Consider the following 19,344-nt stretch of genomic DNA (forward strand, 5'->3'; position numbering starts at 1 on the left):
AGAAACGGGCGGATAGAAACGATCCAGGATCACTGGAACAAAGGAGATAATAATCAGAGTGGTCCACAGTGTAGTGAATGAGTCCAAGATTTAAAAACTAAGAGGTCTTACGTGGCTGCAGGTGGAGATCAGCTGGAGGAGGAGATGAATCAAATCTGGGTACAGAGTGAGATGTGGGTGCACAGGGAGGCAGGCAGGTGAGGAGGGCAGTTTGCAAGAGTGAGTTTTACCAGCAGCGGCAGGCCAGAATCCTGAGGCGTGACTTATGGCGAGAGTTGGAAGATATATCCAGGTGCCGACTAGGGAACAGGAAAAGAGGGTTACGCGAAACAAGCTGAGGAGCACAAGACAAAATGTGAGGCAGAGAACTGACTGTGCTAAGCACACAATCTGGAGAAGGTTCATTGTGAGTGCTGCTCATAGATACTGCCGGAGTAATTGGCAACAGGTGAGGAGCAGTGAGGAGGGCTCCACCCAGGGGAGGAGAGCTGATGCTGTGGAAAGTTACTCAGACTCACCCGGATCATGACACCAAGAGTCCAGTGAACTGAACACATAACCACAGTAACCAGAATGCAGTTTTCTCATTTGTGTCATTTGCTGTATCTTCATGCAGAGATTCTCACTGAGTGTCAGCGCAAACTCAAGTCAGACCTGAAGCAGATGTTCCAGTGTGTGCATGAGGGGATTTCTACAACAGCAAACCCGACCCTCCTGAGTCAGATCTACACAGAGCTCTACATCACAGAGGGAGGGACTGCAGAGGTCAATGATGAACATGAGGTCAGACAGATTGAAACAGCATCCAGGAAACCAGACAGACCAGAAACAACAATCAGACAAGAAGACATCTTTAAACTCCCACCTGGAAGAGATAAACCAATCAGAACAGTGCTGACAATGGGAGTGGCTGGCATTGGGAAAACAGTCCTAACACAGAAGTTCACTCTGGACTGGGCTGAAGACAAAGCCAACCAGCACATCCAGTTCATATTTCCATTCACTTTCAGAGAGCTGAATGTGCTGAAAGAGGAAAAGTTCAGCTTGGTGGAACTTGTTCATCACTTCTTTACTGAAACCAAAGAAGCAGGAATCTACATCTTTGAAGACGTCCAGGTTGTGTTCATCTTTGATGGTCTGGATGAGTGTCGACCTCCTCTGGACTTCCACAAAACTACAATCCTGACTGACCCTAGAAAGTCCACCTCAGTGGATGTGCTGCTGATAAACCTCATCAGGGGGAAACTGCTTCCCTCTGCTCGCCTCTGGATAACCACACGACCTGCAGCAGCCAATCAGATCCCTCCTGACTGTGTTGGCGTGGTGACAGAGGTCAGAGGGTTCACTGACCCACAGAAGGAGGAGTACTTCAGGAAGAGATTCAGAGATGAGGAGCAGGCCAGCAGGATCATCTCCCACATCAAGACATCACGAAGCCTCCACATCATGTGTCACATCCCAGTCTTCTGCTGGATCACTGCTACAGTTCTGGAGTTTGTCGTGAAGAACAAAGAGAGTGAAGATCTGCCTAAGACTCTCACAGAGCTCTACCTACGCCTTGTGCTATTTCACCTAAAAACGAAGGACATCAAATATGATGGAGAAGCTGAGACAGATTCATGCAGGAAGATGATTGAGTCTCTTGGAAAACTGGCCTTTGATCAGCTGTGGAAAGGAAACCTGATCTTCTATGAATCAGACCTGACAGAGTGTGACATCAATATGAGAGCAGCCTCAGTGTACTCAGGAGTGTTCACACAGATCTTTAAAGCTGATGAGTGCCACATGTTCACTGATGTCGTTTACTGTTTCGTCCATCTGAGCATTCAGGAGTTCTTTGCTGCTCTTCATGTCCATCTGACCTTCATCAACTCTGGAGTCAATCTGCTGGAAGACAAAACTTTTTTAATATTTAATATTTTTCCGAGAACCTTTAAATGGATTTTGGATTTTTTCAGAAACAATTCTGCAGAGGCGTATTTCTACCAGAGTGCTGTGGACAAAGCCTTACAGAGTCCAAATGGACACCTGGACTTGTTCCTCCGCTTCCTCCTGGGTCTTTCACTGCAGACCAATCAGACTCTCCTACGCATGCTGACACAGACAGGAAGTAGCTCACAGACCAATCAGGAAACAGTTCGGTACATCAAGAAGAAGCTCGGTGACGATCTGTCTGCAGAGAAAAGCATCAATCTGTTCCACTGTCTGAATGAACTGGATGATCGTTCTCTAGTGGAGGAGATCCAACAGTCCCTGAGATCAGGACGTCTCTCCACAGATGAACTGTCTCCTGCTCAGTGGTTGGCTCTGGTCTTCGTCTTACTGTCATCAGATCTTGCTGTGTTTGACCTGAAGAAATACTCTGGTTCAGAGGAGGCTTTTCTAAAGCTGCTGCCAGTGGTCAAAGCCTCCAAGAAAGTGCTGTAAGTGAATCTATGAACAAATATGTTTAATAATGATAGATGAAGAAAATAATATGTCTGCATTGTTATTCTTCCTCAGGCTGAGTTATTGTAAACTCTCAAAAAGAAGCTTTGAAGCTTTGTCTGAAATTCTCAGCTCCCCATCCAATCATCTGAGAGAGCTGGACCTGAGCTCGAACTACCTGCAGGATTCAGGATTGGATTTGCTGTGTGTTGGACTAAAGAGTCCTGACTGTAAACTTGAAACTCTCAGGTAAGGATACAGACTTTTTGACACTTTTTGACTCTTAAATCTGTAAGTTTATCTTGATGCGGACGTTCAAAGTCAGCACAATTATCCTTTTAAGTTCCTGAGTTTATATATTTGACTGTCAGGTTGTCTGGACAGATGTTTTTATTTTATTTTTTTTACTTGTCCCTAAAGTCAGAACTAAACCCACATGTAGATGACTTTCTGTTCTGATTTTCCTGAAGACAGCAGAGTGTGTTCTCATGCTTTTGAAGCCAAACTTACTTTTTTGACCTGGCTTTTATTTATTATATATTTTTGTTTATGTAATACTTATTTCTACCGTTTAATTTCTGCTCACATTGTTTACTCTCCTTCTTAATTGGTTGTGTGTGTGTGTGTGTGTGTGGGGGGGGGGTTATATGGGCTCAAAATGTGGTCATAAATATTTTGTACTTGTAAATCAGGATTTGTATGTGTAATAAGAATTTGTGTGTGCATAAAAACGATTTGTGTGTGGACTTAGCCAAGAAAACCTGCAAGTTACAAGTACGAATTTTGACCCTATTTTTCTTTCTTTCATCTGATTGGTCAATGTCATGTCAATCACAAATGTAACAATCCAATCAGAGAACAGATGGGTTTGGCTGTCGGAGGGGCACTTTTTTTTAATGAATCATATTTCATAACTTTAAATGCAAATATAAATTGTCAATTTTAAAATCATACGCACAAGTTATTTGCAGCCATTTACCTTTTTTTTAATAACCATTTCAAACTTTTTACAGAACAATCAGCTGTTCTGCATTCAATAAGATGCCACACAAATTATGTGACTTACATTACAATGTGACTGCTGTGATTAAAGCATCTTTCTTTCAGCTTAACGAGTGAACCGTCAGCTCGTTCAAACACACGTTAAAGTCCGTTTGGCTCGACACCACCGAACAGAGGCAGCAATATAACATAGCTAACATTAACAGTGCAGTGGATCCTGCTTGTGCCGTGATGTTCAGGACTGCAAACCGAGCAGCATCACTGACTTTCAGCTTGTTGTGTTTGTGGATATATGACTGACTTTAATTATCCACTAAATCATCACAATCTCTGTAAGATTAAGGTCGACTATTGAACGGCGTATATTTAAAGGCTTTAAAACCAAGTTAGTACAAACATCACTAACGTCACATGACTTTGCCGACATGTGACCAACAATAATGTTTTAATGTTCTTCGTTATTAAACATTCGCGCATAAATAAGTGACATAATATTCAGTACTTACTTTTGAAAGTTTACTCTTCGGCCGCCCCGCTTCAGGCATCCGCCGTTTTTTTCCAAACAAAATATCCACACCCACCGCCGCGCTATGAATTGTAGGATAGGTTGGGCCACGAAGTCTACACCGGGCCACACTTCTAATTTGGGGAAATAAAGGGCACATTTGTTGAGCGCATTTGGAGTACACTTCGGGACAACTAAAGCAGAAGGCAGCTCTCGTCGTACATAGGCAGCATTGGCATTGCACCTCGATAATAAACTCATGAAAGAGGTTGATAAGTTACTTTTCAATTTTATTTGGAAAAATAGGACACGCTACATTAAAAAAACAGTTCTTATAAACACATATGTCAATGGAGGACTTAATGTGTTAGATTTTAAAACTCTAAATAACACATTCAAAATAAATTGGTTAAAAAATCTAATGAATAATCCTACTTCCATTTGGAATACTATAGCTACTTACTTATAAGTTTGATATTGATAAAATCCCTATAAAAATCTCTGCTTTTCATCGCAAAGCTTTTTTAGCATGGACTCTTATTTACAAGCATTTAGTCCACACAGTTATTATATTGGAATAACAACGATATCCTACTTAATCTCTCTTCTTAGGTAGTTGGTTTCGGAATAACATTGTTTTAGTCAATCAATTATTCGATTCAAATGGTACGCTTTTCTCCTATGAATAACTTTGTCTACTTTTCAATTTAACTATAAATCGTGATGAATATACTAAAGTATTTGGCTCAATACCATCAGGGGTTTGTATCCTTTTTAAGAATCAACTTAATATCACTTCATTCCACAGGCCGTTGGCATCTCCAATGCAAACTATTGTTGTTAAGATATGCTTTTCTAAACACATTCTAAAAACAAAAATAAATCTATCAGATCTTTATTTCAGAATAGTATAACCATGCTACCATATGTAATTTTTTTTCTGGAACTGGTGGTCTGATGATATTATGTGGAATGAAGTTTGGAGATTACCTAATCACTATTTAATTACTAACAAAGTTAAAGACATTTTTTATAAATTAATACAAAGAATTTACTCAACTAAAGATTATCTTCAAAGCAAATTCAAATTAGACATTGATGCAAACTGTAGCTTTTGTAAGACTCGCAAGGAATCTAGTATTTGTCTCAGAAAATGTATTTAAAGGATTTGCACTGTTTTGGAAATATGTATTATTTGGTCTCCACCAAAACCAAATACAATTCAACATTGATAACAGATATATGATTGACTTGTTAATCTTAATGGCTAAAATTCATATTCACAAATCCAAATGTTTAGGAAGACATCCCTCTTTTGATGTATTCTCCTATGAGCTTTTGCAATATCTTAGTTCAATTAAGAACTCTACTAACCCAAAAGCTATAAAAACTATGGTTGTATGTGAAAAAAGGAAGATTCTTCAATTGCTTTACTCTTTGGCTTAATCAGTTGTACTTCTCCCCCTAGCATTGGTATATTGTAGGTTCTGAATAATGTTTGTTTGTTTATGGTTTACAATTTCTATAAGTACAACACCTTTACTGCAGTACTGTTTAATTCTACTTTGTATTGTACTGCTGTTGTATTGTGATGTAATCGTTCTACAAATGCGCACTCCAAAGCGTGCTGTCCCTGAATTGGGACACAGCTCCAGCTGTCCTCTCTCCCCAGCTCCTTGGGGTCTGCCAGGGGGGGCGACACTACCTTTGGCTGCACCAGCTACAGCGGCCTGGCTAGCTATGGGTGAATCAAGGGTGCGACCCTGGCCTTCAGATCTGCAAATATGCTACATTTGTTACAGGTATCATTACTGCTAAAGGAGGCCGAGGAGTAACTAAACACAATGAGCAGGAAAGTGCAGGAGGGACAGGTGAAGGAGGGTCAGGTGAAGAGGCCATGGTGCTAGCGAGCTACAAGCTAAGCTAATCTAGCAAAACAGTAAAGACACAGTGAGTGAATACTTTTGCTATAAATTAGGGAGTGAGTACACAGAAAGTGTGCTTCGGATGAAGCACGTGAAAATTATACTATGAAAATATACTAAGAAGATATCTATAGGTTTTTCATTAAATTGGCTACAGAAAAAACACCACCGTGTGTTGCCTTGAAAAGCGCTATATAATAGGGGTGGGTTTTTATAATCGATTCATCAATTAAAATCGATTCTGGCTTGGATAACGTAAAATCGATTCATTAAAATCCCGAATCGATTTTTTAATATAAATTTATTTTGCCCGAAATGCCAGAATCTGTGGTGACATCTCACAAAATTTCAACAACCACCAAACAGCTAAGACAGTAAATGAGAGCAGGTACAAACACACAGCGTGACCCGCGGATCAGGATCAGTTAGATGTCGCCTTTCTCACAGTCGGGGCTGAAAGCCGACAGCTCGCTGATTCTGATCTGTCGGCGCTTTGTGTTCACGCCCTTTATGCGCTGATTCTAAAGCTGTTAGTTTGATCTCTCTCCAACAATATTGACCGAACCAGCAGCAAAAGAAGATCCAAACTACGCTTCACATAAACATCGTCATGGATTCACTCTTTTACTGTTTTGCTTCCATCGCGATGCACAGCTCTCTCTCTCTCTCTCTCGAACAGTTTCCCTTTCTTCATTATTCGCTTGCTTGTTACGCACAAGTCTACTGTTGCTTACAGCGCTGTCGGCCGCTTTTTTTTTCCCCTTTTACATTCTTCCAAAAAGAAAACCTCATTTTGCTGTTCAATACTGAACAAATTTAAACTTTTTTTTTTTTTCTGCCTGTCCCGTTTGGCTCTGTTGCATCAGAATTGTTGTCTAAAGGCAAAGAAAGATGCCCAACGGATTTACTTTACCAAACTGACCATCCCAGCCTTGCCATAATGGTCCATTTGATTCACCTTTTATTGTTTATTTTATTTTCACTTGCTGAATACGGGAAAGACTTGACTGGAGGAAAGAAAGAGAAAGAGCTGAGAAGAGGGACGGGGGAGAAGGGAAAAAAAACAAAAACCAACAGAATGGGCAGGAAAAAAAATGCATCTATCGATCACCTGGATCACCTGTTGAGAAAGAAAAAAAGAAAACAAGCAGAAGAGAACAAGAGTAATAGAATAAACAACATCCCAATGATATATGGGAATATGACAGTAACAAATTTAAACTTTTTAAAATTATTCAAAACGCAAAATGCAAAACGCCGTGTCTCTAATAAAACCGCTGTAACGTCAGAGGTGATGTTCATGTGCTGATTAATGGTTTTCTTCCGTTTTTGATGTACTGCAGAATATTTTTATAAAATCCCAGAACAGGAAAATCACCTTCATGTTTTTCTGTGTTTTATCTTCAGCTACTTTGACACAAAGGTCTCTGCTGTGACGCTCACACCTGTGATAAAGTCTTGCGTGTGTCAGCTTCCTTTTTATTGATACAAAAATATGTAAATGTACTGATCTGAATTATATTTCTGACTGTCAAAATTTCCCAGATTTAAATCGAATCGAATCGAATTAAATCGAATCGTGGATCGAATCGATTCGGGACCTTGTGAATCGGAATTGAATCGATTCTAGAAATCAGTGACGATACCCAGCCCTACTATATAAATCCAATCCATTATTATTATTATTATTATTATTATTATTATTATTATTACCGCAGAGAGAGCGCACACTAGAGCTGTCTCCCAAAACCTAGGCCACATCCTTCGGAGGACCCGGCCTTCACGGTCTACATGGACCAGGTACTTCGAAGACCGAGAAAGCCGGAAGTGCAAGGCTGTGAAATGGAACAGTCTAGCCTTCAGATCTGCGTCACCAGCTGTCTCGGTGGAGTTTAATAAACTCGGTCGTCTGCTCCTTGCTATCTAAAATATAACAGTACACTGGAGTAAAATCTCGACCATCTCACATTTCTGTTTACTCGGTTTTCTGTTTGACGTTTCAGCTGTGTAAAAACCCCAGAGGAACCCACCCGAGGGATTAATAAAGTTTTATTTAAACTAATATAATCGAATAACTTTGATCTCAGCCAAAGTGATTTAGTCCAGAACAAATAAAACACTGGAAAAAAGCCAAACAATAACACTTTTAAGTTGAGTCTGAGTGGCTTATATATCATGTTTAACCTGGGTAGCAAAAGACCGTGGGGGTCTGAAAACGATGAAGCCGGGAGTTCACTGTTGTCGCCGGTTCGAGTGACCACTGAACCCTGGCTAGCTCTCGAGCGAGTGGGTAACAGACGTCTCCGAAAATGTCAGAGCACTTTTGCAAATATGTGGTGTCTTGATAAACTGAGCAGATATTTGAAGTTTACACAGCTACATTCTTGCCTGAAAATATGTTAAAAGTTTATTTTGTGACCCAGAAAAATTAATAAGAGTAATATTATTCCTTCTCTCACCCCAACCAATCACAGCAGATGGCCCCGCCCCTCCCTGAGCCTGGTTCTGCCGGAGGTTTCTTCCTGTTAAAAGGGAGTTTTTCCTTCCCACTGTCACCAAAGTGCTTGCTTATAGGGGGTCATATGACGGTTGGGCTTTTGTCTGTACCTATGAAGCGCCTTGAGACGACTTTTGTTGTGATTTGGCGCTATATAAATAAAATTGAATTGAATTGGATTATTAAAACTTAGTAGCCGTTACCATTGTGGGAAACTAGAATTGGCTGTGCTGTGCTATGAATTCTGGGATATGGTGGGCCACGAAGGATACACCTGACCCATCCTTCAAATCTGGGGAAAAGCAGGATGCATTTGGAGGAGTCTACGAATTGGGACAGCCTTTAGGTGACAATTAAAGCTTACAGCACCTGGTATTGCCATCCAAGTACTTATCAGGGCTGACCCTGTTTAGTTTATGACAGACCTTCCCAAAGTGTGGGGCCCAACCCCTAGGGGGGGCGTGGATGTGAGGATGTGTTCGTGCGTGCGTGCGTGCGTGTGCGCACAAAGGGGGTTCGCGAACATTTTTCTTGTAAAACAAAGGGGGGCCAGCAAAAAAAGTTTGGGAATCACTGGTTTATGAGATGAAACAAGATCAGACATGCTAGGGGTGGTGTGGCAGTACTTATATGGGCTCAAAATGTGGTCATAAATATTTTGTACTTGTAAATCGGTTTTGTACTTGTAAAAAAGATTTGTGCGTGTGTAAAAAAGATTTGTGTGTGGACTTAGCCAAGAAAAACCTGCAAGTTACAAGTACAAATTTTGACCCTATTTTTCTTCCTTTAAGCTGAATCAGAATCAGAATCAGAATCAGAAACTTTATTGTCATTGTCATGAGAACAACGAAATTAAGAATGGTCCCCGATCATTGCATCATCCCTAGCAATATCAAAATATAATGATTGGTCAATGTCATGTCAATCACAAATTAAACAATCCAATCGGAGAACAGATGGGTTTGGCTGTCGGGGGGGGGGGGCTTTTTTGAACTGCAGGTCCTTGAAGGGTGATACAGTTTGAAGCTGGAGGATCTCTATATAAATATCCGATAGCAGCTCGGTCCCCTAACTTTCAGCAGCTGTTGAAAGGATAAAGTTGTGCTATATCAGTGGTTAGAAATACATTATTACTTTAGGATTAGTTTAACACAACGTCAGGGCTGACCCGGGACCATTGCTGTGAGTCACAGTGCGCAGCATAAAAGTCCTTTCACATCAGATGCAGGATGTGCTGCTAATGCTAACTGCTAACTAAAAGCAAAGGATCCAGAATTTGTTGCTGGCTGCTGGGCTCTGTGGGTCTTTGCAGTGTGACACAAAAATCACCAAACTCAGGCGACCACAGACTGTTTTCCTTCCTGGTGATGAAGGAAAACGCTGGGTTGGCATGTAAAAGGGCATTTATTCCCTTCAAGGACCTGCAGTTCAAAAAAAGTGCCCCTAAGACAGCCAAACCCATCTGTTCTCTGATTGGATCGTTACATTTGTGATTGACATGACATTCACCAATCAGATGAAAGGAAGAAAAATAGGGTCAAAATTCGTACTTGTAATTTGCAGGGGTTTTTTTTGGCTAAGTCCACACACAAAATTTTTTTACACATACAAATCCTGATTTACAAGTACAAAATATTTATGACCACATTTTGAGCCCATATACTTCTAACACTGGAAACAGTTCATCACATTGAGCACAGTCACTTCTTGTGTCACATGCTTTTCTTTGACATGTGTCAAATCAAATCAAATACTGTGTTTTAGAGTTTAGTGCTCTAGTCAGTAATTGGATATCCAACTAATAGTTTGGTTTGTTTGTAAAAGTTCAAATATAATCCACCATTTCAACATTCTTTAGTCTGATTCATATTTTCAGGTCTTTAAATGTATGAATTTAGATGTGTCAGATGGTGAAGAACATGTGAGAAAAAAAATCTATAGCTTTGTTAAAGTTTCCTGAAGACTGCTTGAAACTGCTTCCTGTTGGCTTCAGCTGTTTGGAGTTTCCATTTTCTAAACTTCTACATTCTGAACCTTCTTCAGCTCTGAACAGATGATGAAACACTGAATGATTTCAAGCACTTTGTCTAATAAACTTACATCTTTCATTCTTTATACAGATTGAAGGGCTGTGATCCATCAGAGATCAGCTTGCTGATCGCAGCTCTGAAGTCCAACTCCTCCTATCTGAAACGTCTGGACCTGAGAGGTGACAGTTTTCCCCCGAATGCGAACAAGCTGCAGGATTCAGAAGTGAAGCATCTGTGTGGTTTTCTGGAGAGTCCAGGATGTAAACTTGAAACTCTGAGGTCAGTCAGCATGTGACTGTAGCTCAGGAGGTAAAGCAAGTCACCAACTGACCGGAAGGTTAGGGGTTCAATCCCTGGTTCCTCCAGTCTGCATGTCAATTCAATTTTATTTATATAGCACCAAATCATAACAACAGTCGCCTCAAGGTGCTTTATATTGTACAGTAGATCATACAATAATAGATACAGAGTAAAACACAACAATCATATGACCCCCTATGAGCAAGCATTTTGGCGATAGTGGGAAGGAATGTCTGAAAAATGTAAGAAAAATGTTTTCTATAACTTTGTTGGAATTTCTGGAAAATTGAAAGCTGCTTCCTGTTGGCTTGAGCTGTTTGGAGTTTCCATTTTCTAAACTTCTACATTCTGAACCTTCTTCAGCTCTGAACAGATGATGAAACACTGAATGATTTCAAGCACTTTGTCTAATAAACTTACATCTTTCATTCTTTATACAGATTGAAGGAGTGTGGTTTGTCAGAGATCAGCTGTGATTATCTGGCAGCAGCACTGAAGTCCAACCCCTCCCATCTGAGAGAGCTGGACCTGAGTAATAATAACTTGCAGGACATGGGGGTGAAGCAGCTGTGTGTTTTTCTGAAGAGTCCAGGATGTGGACTTGAAACTCTGAGGTTAGTCACCACGTTTTAGTAGTGCTGAGATGACTGAGATAAGATAAGATAAACCTTTATTAGTCCCACACATGGGAAATATGTTGTTCACAGCATAAAGTGGACAGTGCAAAGTTGCAGCTGCAAAAATTAAGAAGAGCAAAGGAATAGAATAAGATTAAAAGAATACCATAATATATACAACAGAATAAAATACTATGTTGTCGGAAAAAACAATTACACTTAGTGTTATTGCACATGTGTGGATGTGTGTGTTTGGTCAGTTGAAGTCTTTGTTGGGGAGTCTGACAGAAGCAAGGAGGAAAGACCTTCTGAATCTCTCCGTCCCACATCGTGGGTGCTTCCTGTTGGCTTGAGCTGTTTGGAGTTTCCATTTTCTAAACTTCTACATTCTGAACCTTCTTCAGCTCTGAACAGATGATGAAACACTAAATGATTTCAAGCACTTTGTCTAATAAACTTACATCTTTCATTCTTTATACAGATTGAAGGAGTGTGGTTTGTCAGAGACCAGCTGTGATTATCTGGCAGCAGCGCTGAAGTCCAACCCCTCCCATCTGAGACTGCTGGACCTGAGTAATAATAACTTGCAGGACATGGGGGTGAAGCAGCTGTGTGTTTTTCTGAAGAGTCCAGGATGTGGACTTGAAACTCTGAGGTTAGTCACCACGTTTTAGTAGTGCTGAGATGACTGAGATAAGATAAGATAAACCTTTATTAGTCCCACACATGGGAAATATGTTGTTCACAGCATAAAGTGGACAGTGCAAAGTTGCAGCTGCAAAAATTAAGAAGAGCAAAGGAATAGAATAAGATTAAAAGAATACCATAATATATACAACAGAATAAAATCCTATGTTGTTGGAAAAAACAATTACACTTAGTGTTATTCCACATGTGTGGATGTGTGTGTTTGGTCAGTTGAAGTCTTTGTTGGGGAGTCTGACAGCAGCAAGGAGGAAAGACCTTCTGAATCTCTCCGTCCCACATCGTGGGTGCTGCAGCCTGTCACTTTGGCGACAGTGGGAAGGAAAAATCTCCCTTTTAACAGGAAGAAACCTCCGGCATAACCAGGCTCAGGGAGGGGCGGGGCCATCTGTTGCAACCGTTGGGGTGAGAGAAGGAAGACAGGATAAAGACATGCTGTGGAAGAGAGACAGAGGTTAATAACAGATATGATTAAATGCAGAGAGGTCTATTAATACATAGTGAATGAGAAAGGTGACTGGAAAGGAAAAACTCAATGCATCATGGGAATCCCCGGCAGCCTACGTCTATTGCAGCATAACTAAGGGAGGATTCAGGGTCACCTGGTCCAGCCCTAACTATATGCTTTAGCAAAAAGGAAAGTTTGAAGCCTAATCTTAAAAGTAGAGATAGTGTCTGTCTCCTGAATCCAAACTGGAAGCTGGTTCCACAGAAGAGGGGCCTGAAAACTGAAGGCTCTGCCTCCCATTCTACTTTTAAATACTCTAGGAACAACAAGTAGGCACTTTCTAGTCCCTGTCAGGACTCTTGCTGCAGCATTTTGGATTAGCTGAAGGCTTTTCAGCGAGTTCTTTGGACATCCTGATAATAATGAATTACATTAGTCCAGCCTGGAAGTAATAAATGCATGAACTAGTTTTTCAGCGTCACTCTGAGACAGGATATTTCTAACTTTAGAGATGTTGTGCAAATGGAAGAAAGCAGTCTTACAGATTTGTTTAATATGTGCGTTGAAGGACATGTCCTGGTCAAAAATTACTCCAAGGTTCCTCACAGCGTTACTGGAGGCCAAGGTAATGCCATCCAGAGTAAGAATCTGCTTAGATACCATATTTCTAAGCTTTTGAGGGCCGAGTACAATAACCTCAGTTTGATCTGAATTAAGAAGCAGAAAGTTAGCGGCCATCCAGGTCTTTATGTCTTTAAGACATTCCTGCAGTTTAACTCATTGGTGTGTGTTATCTGGCTTCATGGACAGATAGAGCTGGGTGTCATCTGCATAGCAGTGTAAATGTATGCTATGTCTTCTAATGATGCTGCGTAAGGGAAGCATGTATAATGTAAACAGAATTGGTCCTAGCACTGAACCCTGTGGAACTCCATAATTAACCTCAGTGTGTGAAGAGGACACTCCATTTACATGAACAAATTGGAGTCTATTAGATAGATATGATACAAACCACTGCAGTGCAGTACCTGTAATACCTACAGCATGTTCTAATCGCTCTAATAGGATATTATGGTCGACAGTATCGAACGCTGCACTGAGGTCTAGCAGGACAAGCACAGAGATGAGTCCACTGTCAGAGGCCATAAGAAGATCATTTGTAACCTTCACTAAAGCTGTTTCTGTGCTGTGCTGAGCTCTGAAACCTGACTGAAACTCTTCAAATAAACCTCTGCAGATGATCTGTTAGCTGTTTGACAACTACTCTTTCAAGGATGTTTGATATGAAAGGAAGGTTGGAGGTTGGCCTATAATTAGCTAAGACTGCTGGGTCTAGAGATGCTTTTTGAGCAAAGGTTTAACTACAGCCAGCTTGAAGGCCTGTGGTACATAGCTGATTATTAGAGATAGGTTGATCATATTTAAGATCGAAGAATTAATTAATGGCAGGACTTCTTTGAGCAGTTTTGTAGGAATGGGGTCTAAAAGACACGTTGATGGTTTGGAGGAAGTAATTATTGAAGTTAACTCAGAAAGATCAGTTGGAGAAAAAGAGTCTAACTTAACATCAATGGTCCTAAGAGTAGCTGTAGATAATATTACATCTGTGGGATGATTATTGGTAATTTTTCTCTAATGATAAAAATGTTATTTGTGAAGAAGTTCATGAAGTCATTACTAGTTAACGTTAAAGGGATGGTTGGCTCAACAGAGCTCTGACTGTTTGCCAGCCTGGCTACAGAGCTGAAGAGAAACCTGGGGTTGTTCTTATTTTCTTCAATCAGTGATGAATAGTAAGATGTTCTGGCTTTGCGGAGGGCTTTCTTATAAAGCAGCAAACTATTTCTCCAGGCTAAATGATGATCCTCTAAATTTGTGACACGCCATTTCCTCTCCAGCTTACGAGTGTCTGTGAAGGTTCTCAGTCATCCAGGTCATCGTAGTCTAAGGAGCTTGGAAAGAAAAGCGTCTGGACTTCTTTGAGTTGCTTGAAGACGTTTCACCTCTCATCTGAGAAGCTTCTTCAGTTCTGAGGTCAAATGGTGGAGAGTCCCAGATTTAAACCTAGTGGGAGTTTCCCCCCAAAGAGGGACAAAGGGCCCTCTGATGATCCTCTACCTAATCACATGAGCTGAGGTGTGAAAATGGGTGTGGGTCACAATCAGCCAGGGTTTCGGGCAAGCTCATTGTGAAACCTGGCCCCACCCTATCATGGGATTTCCTGAGGTCAGATGGCCCAGGATGTGAGTGGGGTGTGTATGTGTAGGTATGTGTGTGTGTGTGTGTGTGTGTGTGTGTGTGTGTGTGTGTGTGTGTGTGTGTGTGTGTAACAGAGAGAGAGAGAGACCAACTTTAGGGCAGCATCTCATTGTTTCAAACACACACTTTGTCTAAAAACTTATCCAAACATTTTTTATTCTCTATTCAGATTGGAGACCTGTGGTTTGTCAGAGATCAGCTCTCTGATCTCAGCTCTCTCCAAGTCCAATCCCTTTCATCTGAAACATCTGGACCTGAGTAACAACAACTTGTGGACTTCAGAAGTGGAGCAGCTACGTAGCTTTCTTGAGAGTTTAGCCTGCAGACTGGTGTATCATGGGTCAGTGGACGTGTTTTAGTTGTGCTGAGATGAATATGATGTGAAAGTTGTGCTGACACTAAACTGCAGACGTAAGACTGATATTATACTGATCCACACTGAGGATCTTCATGGTAAGTCTGTCTTCTTCTGCTCTGGTTTAGTCCATTGACTGCAGCAGAACAATGTTCACATTTCAAACCTTCAAAGGAAAAGAAAAACCCTCCACTGGATGATTGACTGTGAAACTGTGACACACTTCACTTTGAAATATGCAATTTTCTCATTCAGTTTATTCTCATGTTTTGTTTTAGTTCAAACTGAGGCCTGGTGTGGTAGCTGTAGCACATTAAAACAAATACAGTGCGTTAGTTCCTATGTTGGCACATATAAAAAGTTGGTGGAATTCGGGGAACTTGATTAAAGTTGCCAAGCTACAATGGACACCTGCTAAATATGCTCGCCGATAATGCTGCTGTACAAATGTTTAAGAGTCAAGTTAGCATTAGCATCCATTGGAATTTCTCTAGAGAAATCATAACTGCAATAAACTCTCTGGGAAGATTTAACAGTCACATACTACAACTGTGTTGGTGCACCAGCTATCAGTACTGTAGACATAGAGACATCCTCTTACTTCCTCTTGCTGTAGTTACTGGTTCAGTCATAATGTAAAGCCATGTAACATGTTAGCAGCAGAGTCTCAGGTGAATGTATGAAGCAAAGTTTCTATAATCAACAGGGTGCAACTGGGTCCTATTCCTCAAGTTCAAACCGGGGTTGAAACTAAAGATTATTTGATTGATTAAGTTCTTATCACAACTGGGGCAGCAGTCGTGTGGTAGTGAGTAAGGAGGATCCAAATAGCAGACAGTGGCAGAGGTGTAAGTGAGTTTTAATTGCAGTGAACAATAACCGAGGTGTGGGCAGAACCGAACATAAACCTAAACTGGGAAAACTAACACAAAAGGAAGACATGGGGCGAGGAGCAGAGAGACACGGTGAAACACAGGATAACGCTAAATACACAGAAGATTCACAGAGAAACACACACGATGCGACGAGGAGCACAGGCAGTATAAACGCAGTATAAATACACACACCAGGTAATCAGGAAATGGCAGACAGGAGGGGACACAGCTGGAACTAATGGACATAATGTCTGTGAAGGTTCTCAGTCATCCAGGTCATCGTAGTCAAAGGAGCTTGCAAAGAAAAGCGTCTGGACTTCTTCAAGTTGCTTGAAGACGTTTCACCTCTCATCCGAGAAGCTTCTTCAGTTCTAAGGTCAAATGGTGGAGAGTCCCAGATATAAACCTAGTGGGAGTGACCCCCACAGAGGGACAAAAGGACCCCCTGATGATCCTTTAATCACCTGAGCCAAGGTGTGAAATTGGGTGTGGGACCCAATCAGCCAGAGTTTCGGGTGAGTTCATTGTGAAACCTGGCCCCACCTTGTCATGCGAATTCGCATCAGGGGGTCCTTTTGTCCCTCTGTGGGGGTCACTCCCACTAGGTTTATATCTGGGACTCTCCACCATTTGACCTTAGAACTGAAGAAGCTTCTCGGATGAGAGGTGAAACGTCTTCAAGCAACTTAAAGAAGTCCAGACGCTTTTCTTTGCAAGCTCCTTTGACTAATGGACATAACGAGACACAAACCTACAAAGTAAAACAGGAAACTCACAGACTGTTTCACAATACCAACTCTGGGACACGAACAGGACACAGAGGAGAGACAAAGGTAGGGATGATAGAAACACACAACTCAAACCCTAAGAACAAATACAAAACAGCAGAAACTGGAAAATAATAACAATAAACTCAAAACACTGGGACCCAGGACCATGACAGTTCTTCCTTATTGGAATATATTTTGTTTAAAACTGTAACTCTAACAGAGAGGGAGCATTCAAGGACGCAATTCAATATGTTGTAGCTGCTGCTTATATCCAGTATACATAATCTGTGAGTGCACTGATCATTGTTTTCAGGACATCCCAATCTTTCACAATATGCAGCTGCAGGGTTGTCACATGAATGTATAAATGGCTATAATGTTACCAAGAAAAAATAAAAGCCAGCCTCTATCTGATAGAAGTTTGTTGAAATGAGACATAGAAGACGTTTTGTGACAACAGGTGTAACCCAGCACCTTCTGGGATAAGCTGAGAGCTCTTGTGTAGCAGGCAGATCACTCAGTGTGAGGAGTGTGAGTAGGATCTCTATCACATAGAGTTAAGGAGAAAAAAGGCAAGGCTTTTATTGAAAACATCAACAATTTGCATCATCATCAAAATGCATCACTGATTTCATGAAACCAGCTGTTGTTCTTTGTGCTACAGCATGAAACGCTAACATCATGACATCATCAACACTTGACATGAAACCGGTTTTCGTTCTGTTCTGCACTCTCTGTAGGAAAGTTAAGATAATACTAAATTACTCTATTGTTACTACTACTATATTTCTGATCAAATCCTTTTTTGATTGCTGACCAATCAGAGCTCCGTATATAAATTTTTAGTTCTGAAAGCATTAATATGTCATCGAGAGCAGGACACCTGTTTGTACACGTTGACCTCAGATCAGACCTGCTTGTAGTCTGATCCTTATTCTTTCCTCTCAGAGCATTTAACTCCAATGAGCCTGTGCCTGAAATAATAAAAACTTAGACTGTCTTCAAACATTAATTTTTAAAACATCATGAAATACTTGATTATAATATTGGAAGACTGTAATATTGATCAGTCTGTTAGCTTATATAGTTAACTTTCTTTCCTTATTCAAACAGGCTAAACTTTATTAATACAGCAGATCAAATAGTTTAAAACACTCACACATTCATTCAGTTCTATTAATACTAAAGTCCCATACAGAGCTTCCTTTATAAAATCAGCGACACTGAGGTCAGTACACTTATCCATATTAGTGATTGGCCAGATGCTGCTAGCCCCACCCTCTTTTTATCTGAACATGCAGGTTTAACCCTGAGTTGACTTAATTCAAATAAATGTAATTGCTTTGCTTTTCTTTTCTTTTTGCCTGTCCTGTTTGGATCTTTAGACATCAGAATTGTTGTCTGAAGGCGAAGAAAGATGCCAAGTGGATTTACATTACCAATTGGATCATCATGGCCTTGCCATATTGGTCCATTTGATTGACCTTTATTATGATTATATATTTATTTTATTTTATTTTCAATTGTTACAGACGTGACTGGGGTATAGGACAGGGAGAAAGAAAGAGAGAGAGAGAGAAAGAAAAATAGAAGGGGGAAGAGATGGTGAGAAAGGGGGGAAGCAAAAAAAACAACAAAACAAAACACCTGGATCACCTGTATGGGGATAAGAAAAAACAGAAGAGAAAACAAACACAAAAGAGCAACATAATAAACCCCCAGGCCCAGAGGCCAGAAGCCTGAGGGTTCCCCACCCCCGAGAAGAGGCCCAGACAGGCCAAAGGCGCCAGGCCCCGCCAAGCGGCCACCAGGAGTGAGCCGGTACATACATGAGCGCCCAGCCCCAGACACCAAGAACCACCGACACACCAACATCTGAGGGCATCAGCCACTGGCAGGGAGTGTGGTGAGGGGAGATAGGCTTCCATACCTCGGAGAGCCTGAGATGTTCCCAGAGAGGTGGAGTCTAAGACCCAACCTGACATATAGACATAGATGAAGAGGCACACGCAAACACAAACGTGTATTCCCACCCCCATATACACCAGCAAATACTCGGCACTCACCCGACATGGAGACAGAAACAAATAGACACACATTCACACTCCCCAAACATGCTCTATATCCCAGGTCCGGGTACACTTCGCCCCTCTGGGGGTGGGGGTACCCGGACCTGGAGATGTAACCCTTCTCTCTGGGGTGGAGGAAAGCAGACCGCCTCCTTATCTGCAGTAGTAGGGAGGCCCTGCATCTCAGACCCCAATCCGACGGCCACCACCATTAATCTGTCCCACCAAGTGGAATAATCTGATTACTCAATACTTCAACTGAAATAAAAGTTAGACAAACTTGACCTGAGAGAAGAAAATAAGATTATTAAAAGTTCAGTCAACTGGACCTTTGAATTCTGTGATCTCAGAGCTACTAAAAAGAAATGTGCTGTTTTATTTTAGCAACTTTTAGCAACTTGAACAAACTCAACTGTTCATGTTGGGTTCCTCTGAAATAAAATTAGGTTCATTAGGATTAGGTCTGGGTTTCCTCTGATCAGGTTTTTTGATCTTCTGCTGTTTTTAGATCAGAGCTCCTGACCCTCAGGTTTTATAGGTTTGGTCTAATCACTGGGGAT

The 19,344-nt window shown here is 41.1% G+C and overlaps 1 protein-coding gene and 1 long non-coding RNA gene across 3 annotated transcripts in view; one reads left to right on the forward strand and one right to left on the reverse strand.

The window, feature by feature from the left end:
- The window catches only part of LOC309714354 (uncharacterized protein), an 84,228-nt gene that overhangs the window by 51,048 nt on the left and 13,836 nt on the right, over positions 1-19,344 (forward strand). For both annotated transcript variants that reach the window (XM_082546710.1, XM_082546711.1), the window contains 6 exons: positions 617-2,423; positions 2,503-2,676; positions 10,477-10,665; positions 11,127-11,300; positions 11,785-11,958; positions 14,885-15,055. In XM_082546710.1, the coding sequence (XP_082402836.1) occupies positions 617-2,423; positions 2,503-2,676; positions 10,477-10,665; positions 11,127-11,300; positions 11,785-11,958; positions 14,885-15,055 (2,689 nt within the window). The remainder of the gene's footprint in view (positions 1-616; positions 2,424-2,502; positions 2,677-10,476; positions 10,666-11,126; positions 11,301-11,784; positions 11,959-14,884; positions 15,056-19,344) is intronic.
- Positions 2,163-6,516, reverse strand: LOC309714418. Its single transcript, XR_014278925.1, has 3 exons — positions 6,488-6,516; positions 3,936-4,068; positions 2,163-2,173 (listed from the first exon to the last, which is right to left on the reverse strand). It is a non-coding gene; the product is annotated as an uncharacterized lncRNA (long non-coding RNA).

This window comes from Aulonocara stuartgranti, assembly GCF_965226115.1.
Source record: "Aulonocara stuartgranti genome assembly, chromosome: 9".
NCBI classification, from domain to species: domain Eukaryota; kingdom Metazoa; phylum Chordata; class Actinopteri; order Cichliformes; family Cichlidae; genus Aulonocara; species Aulonocara stuartgranti.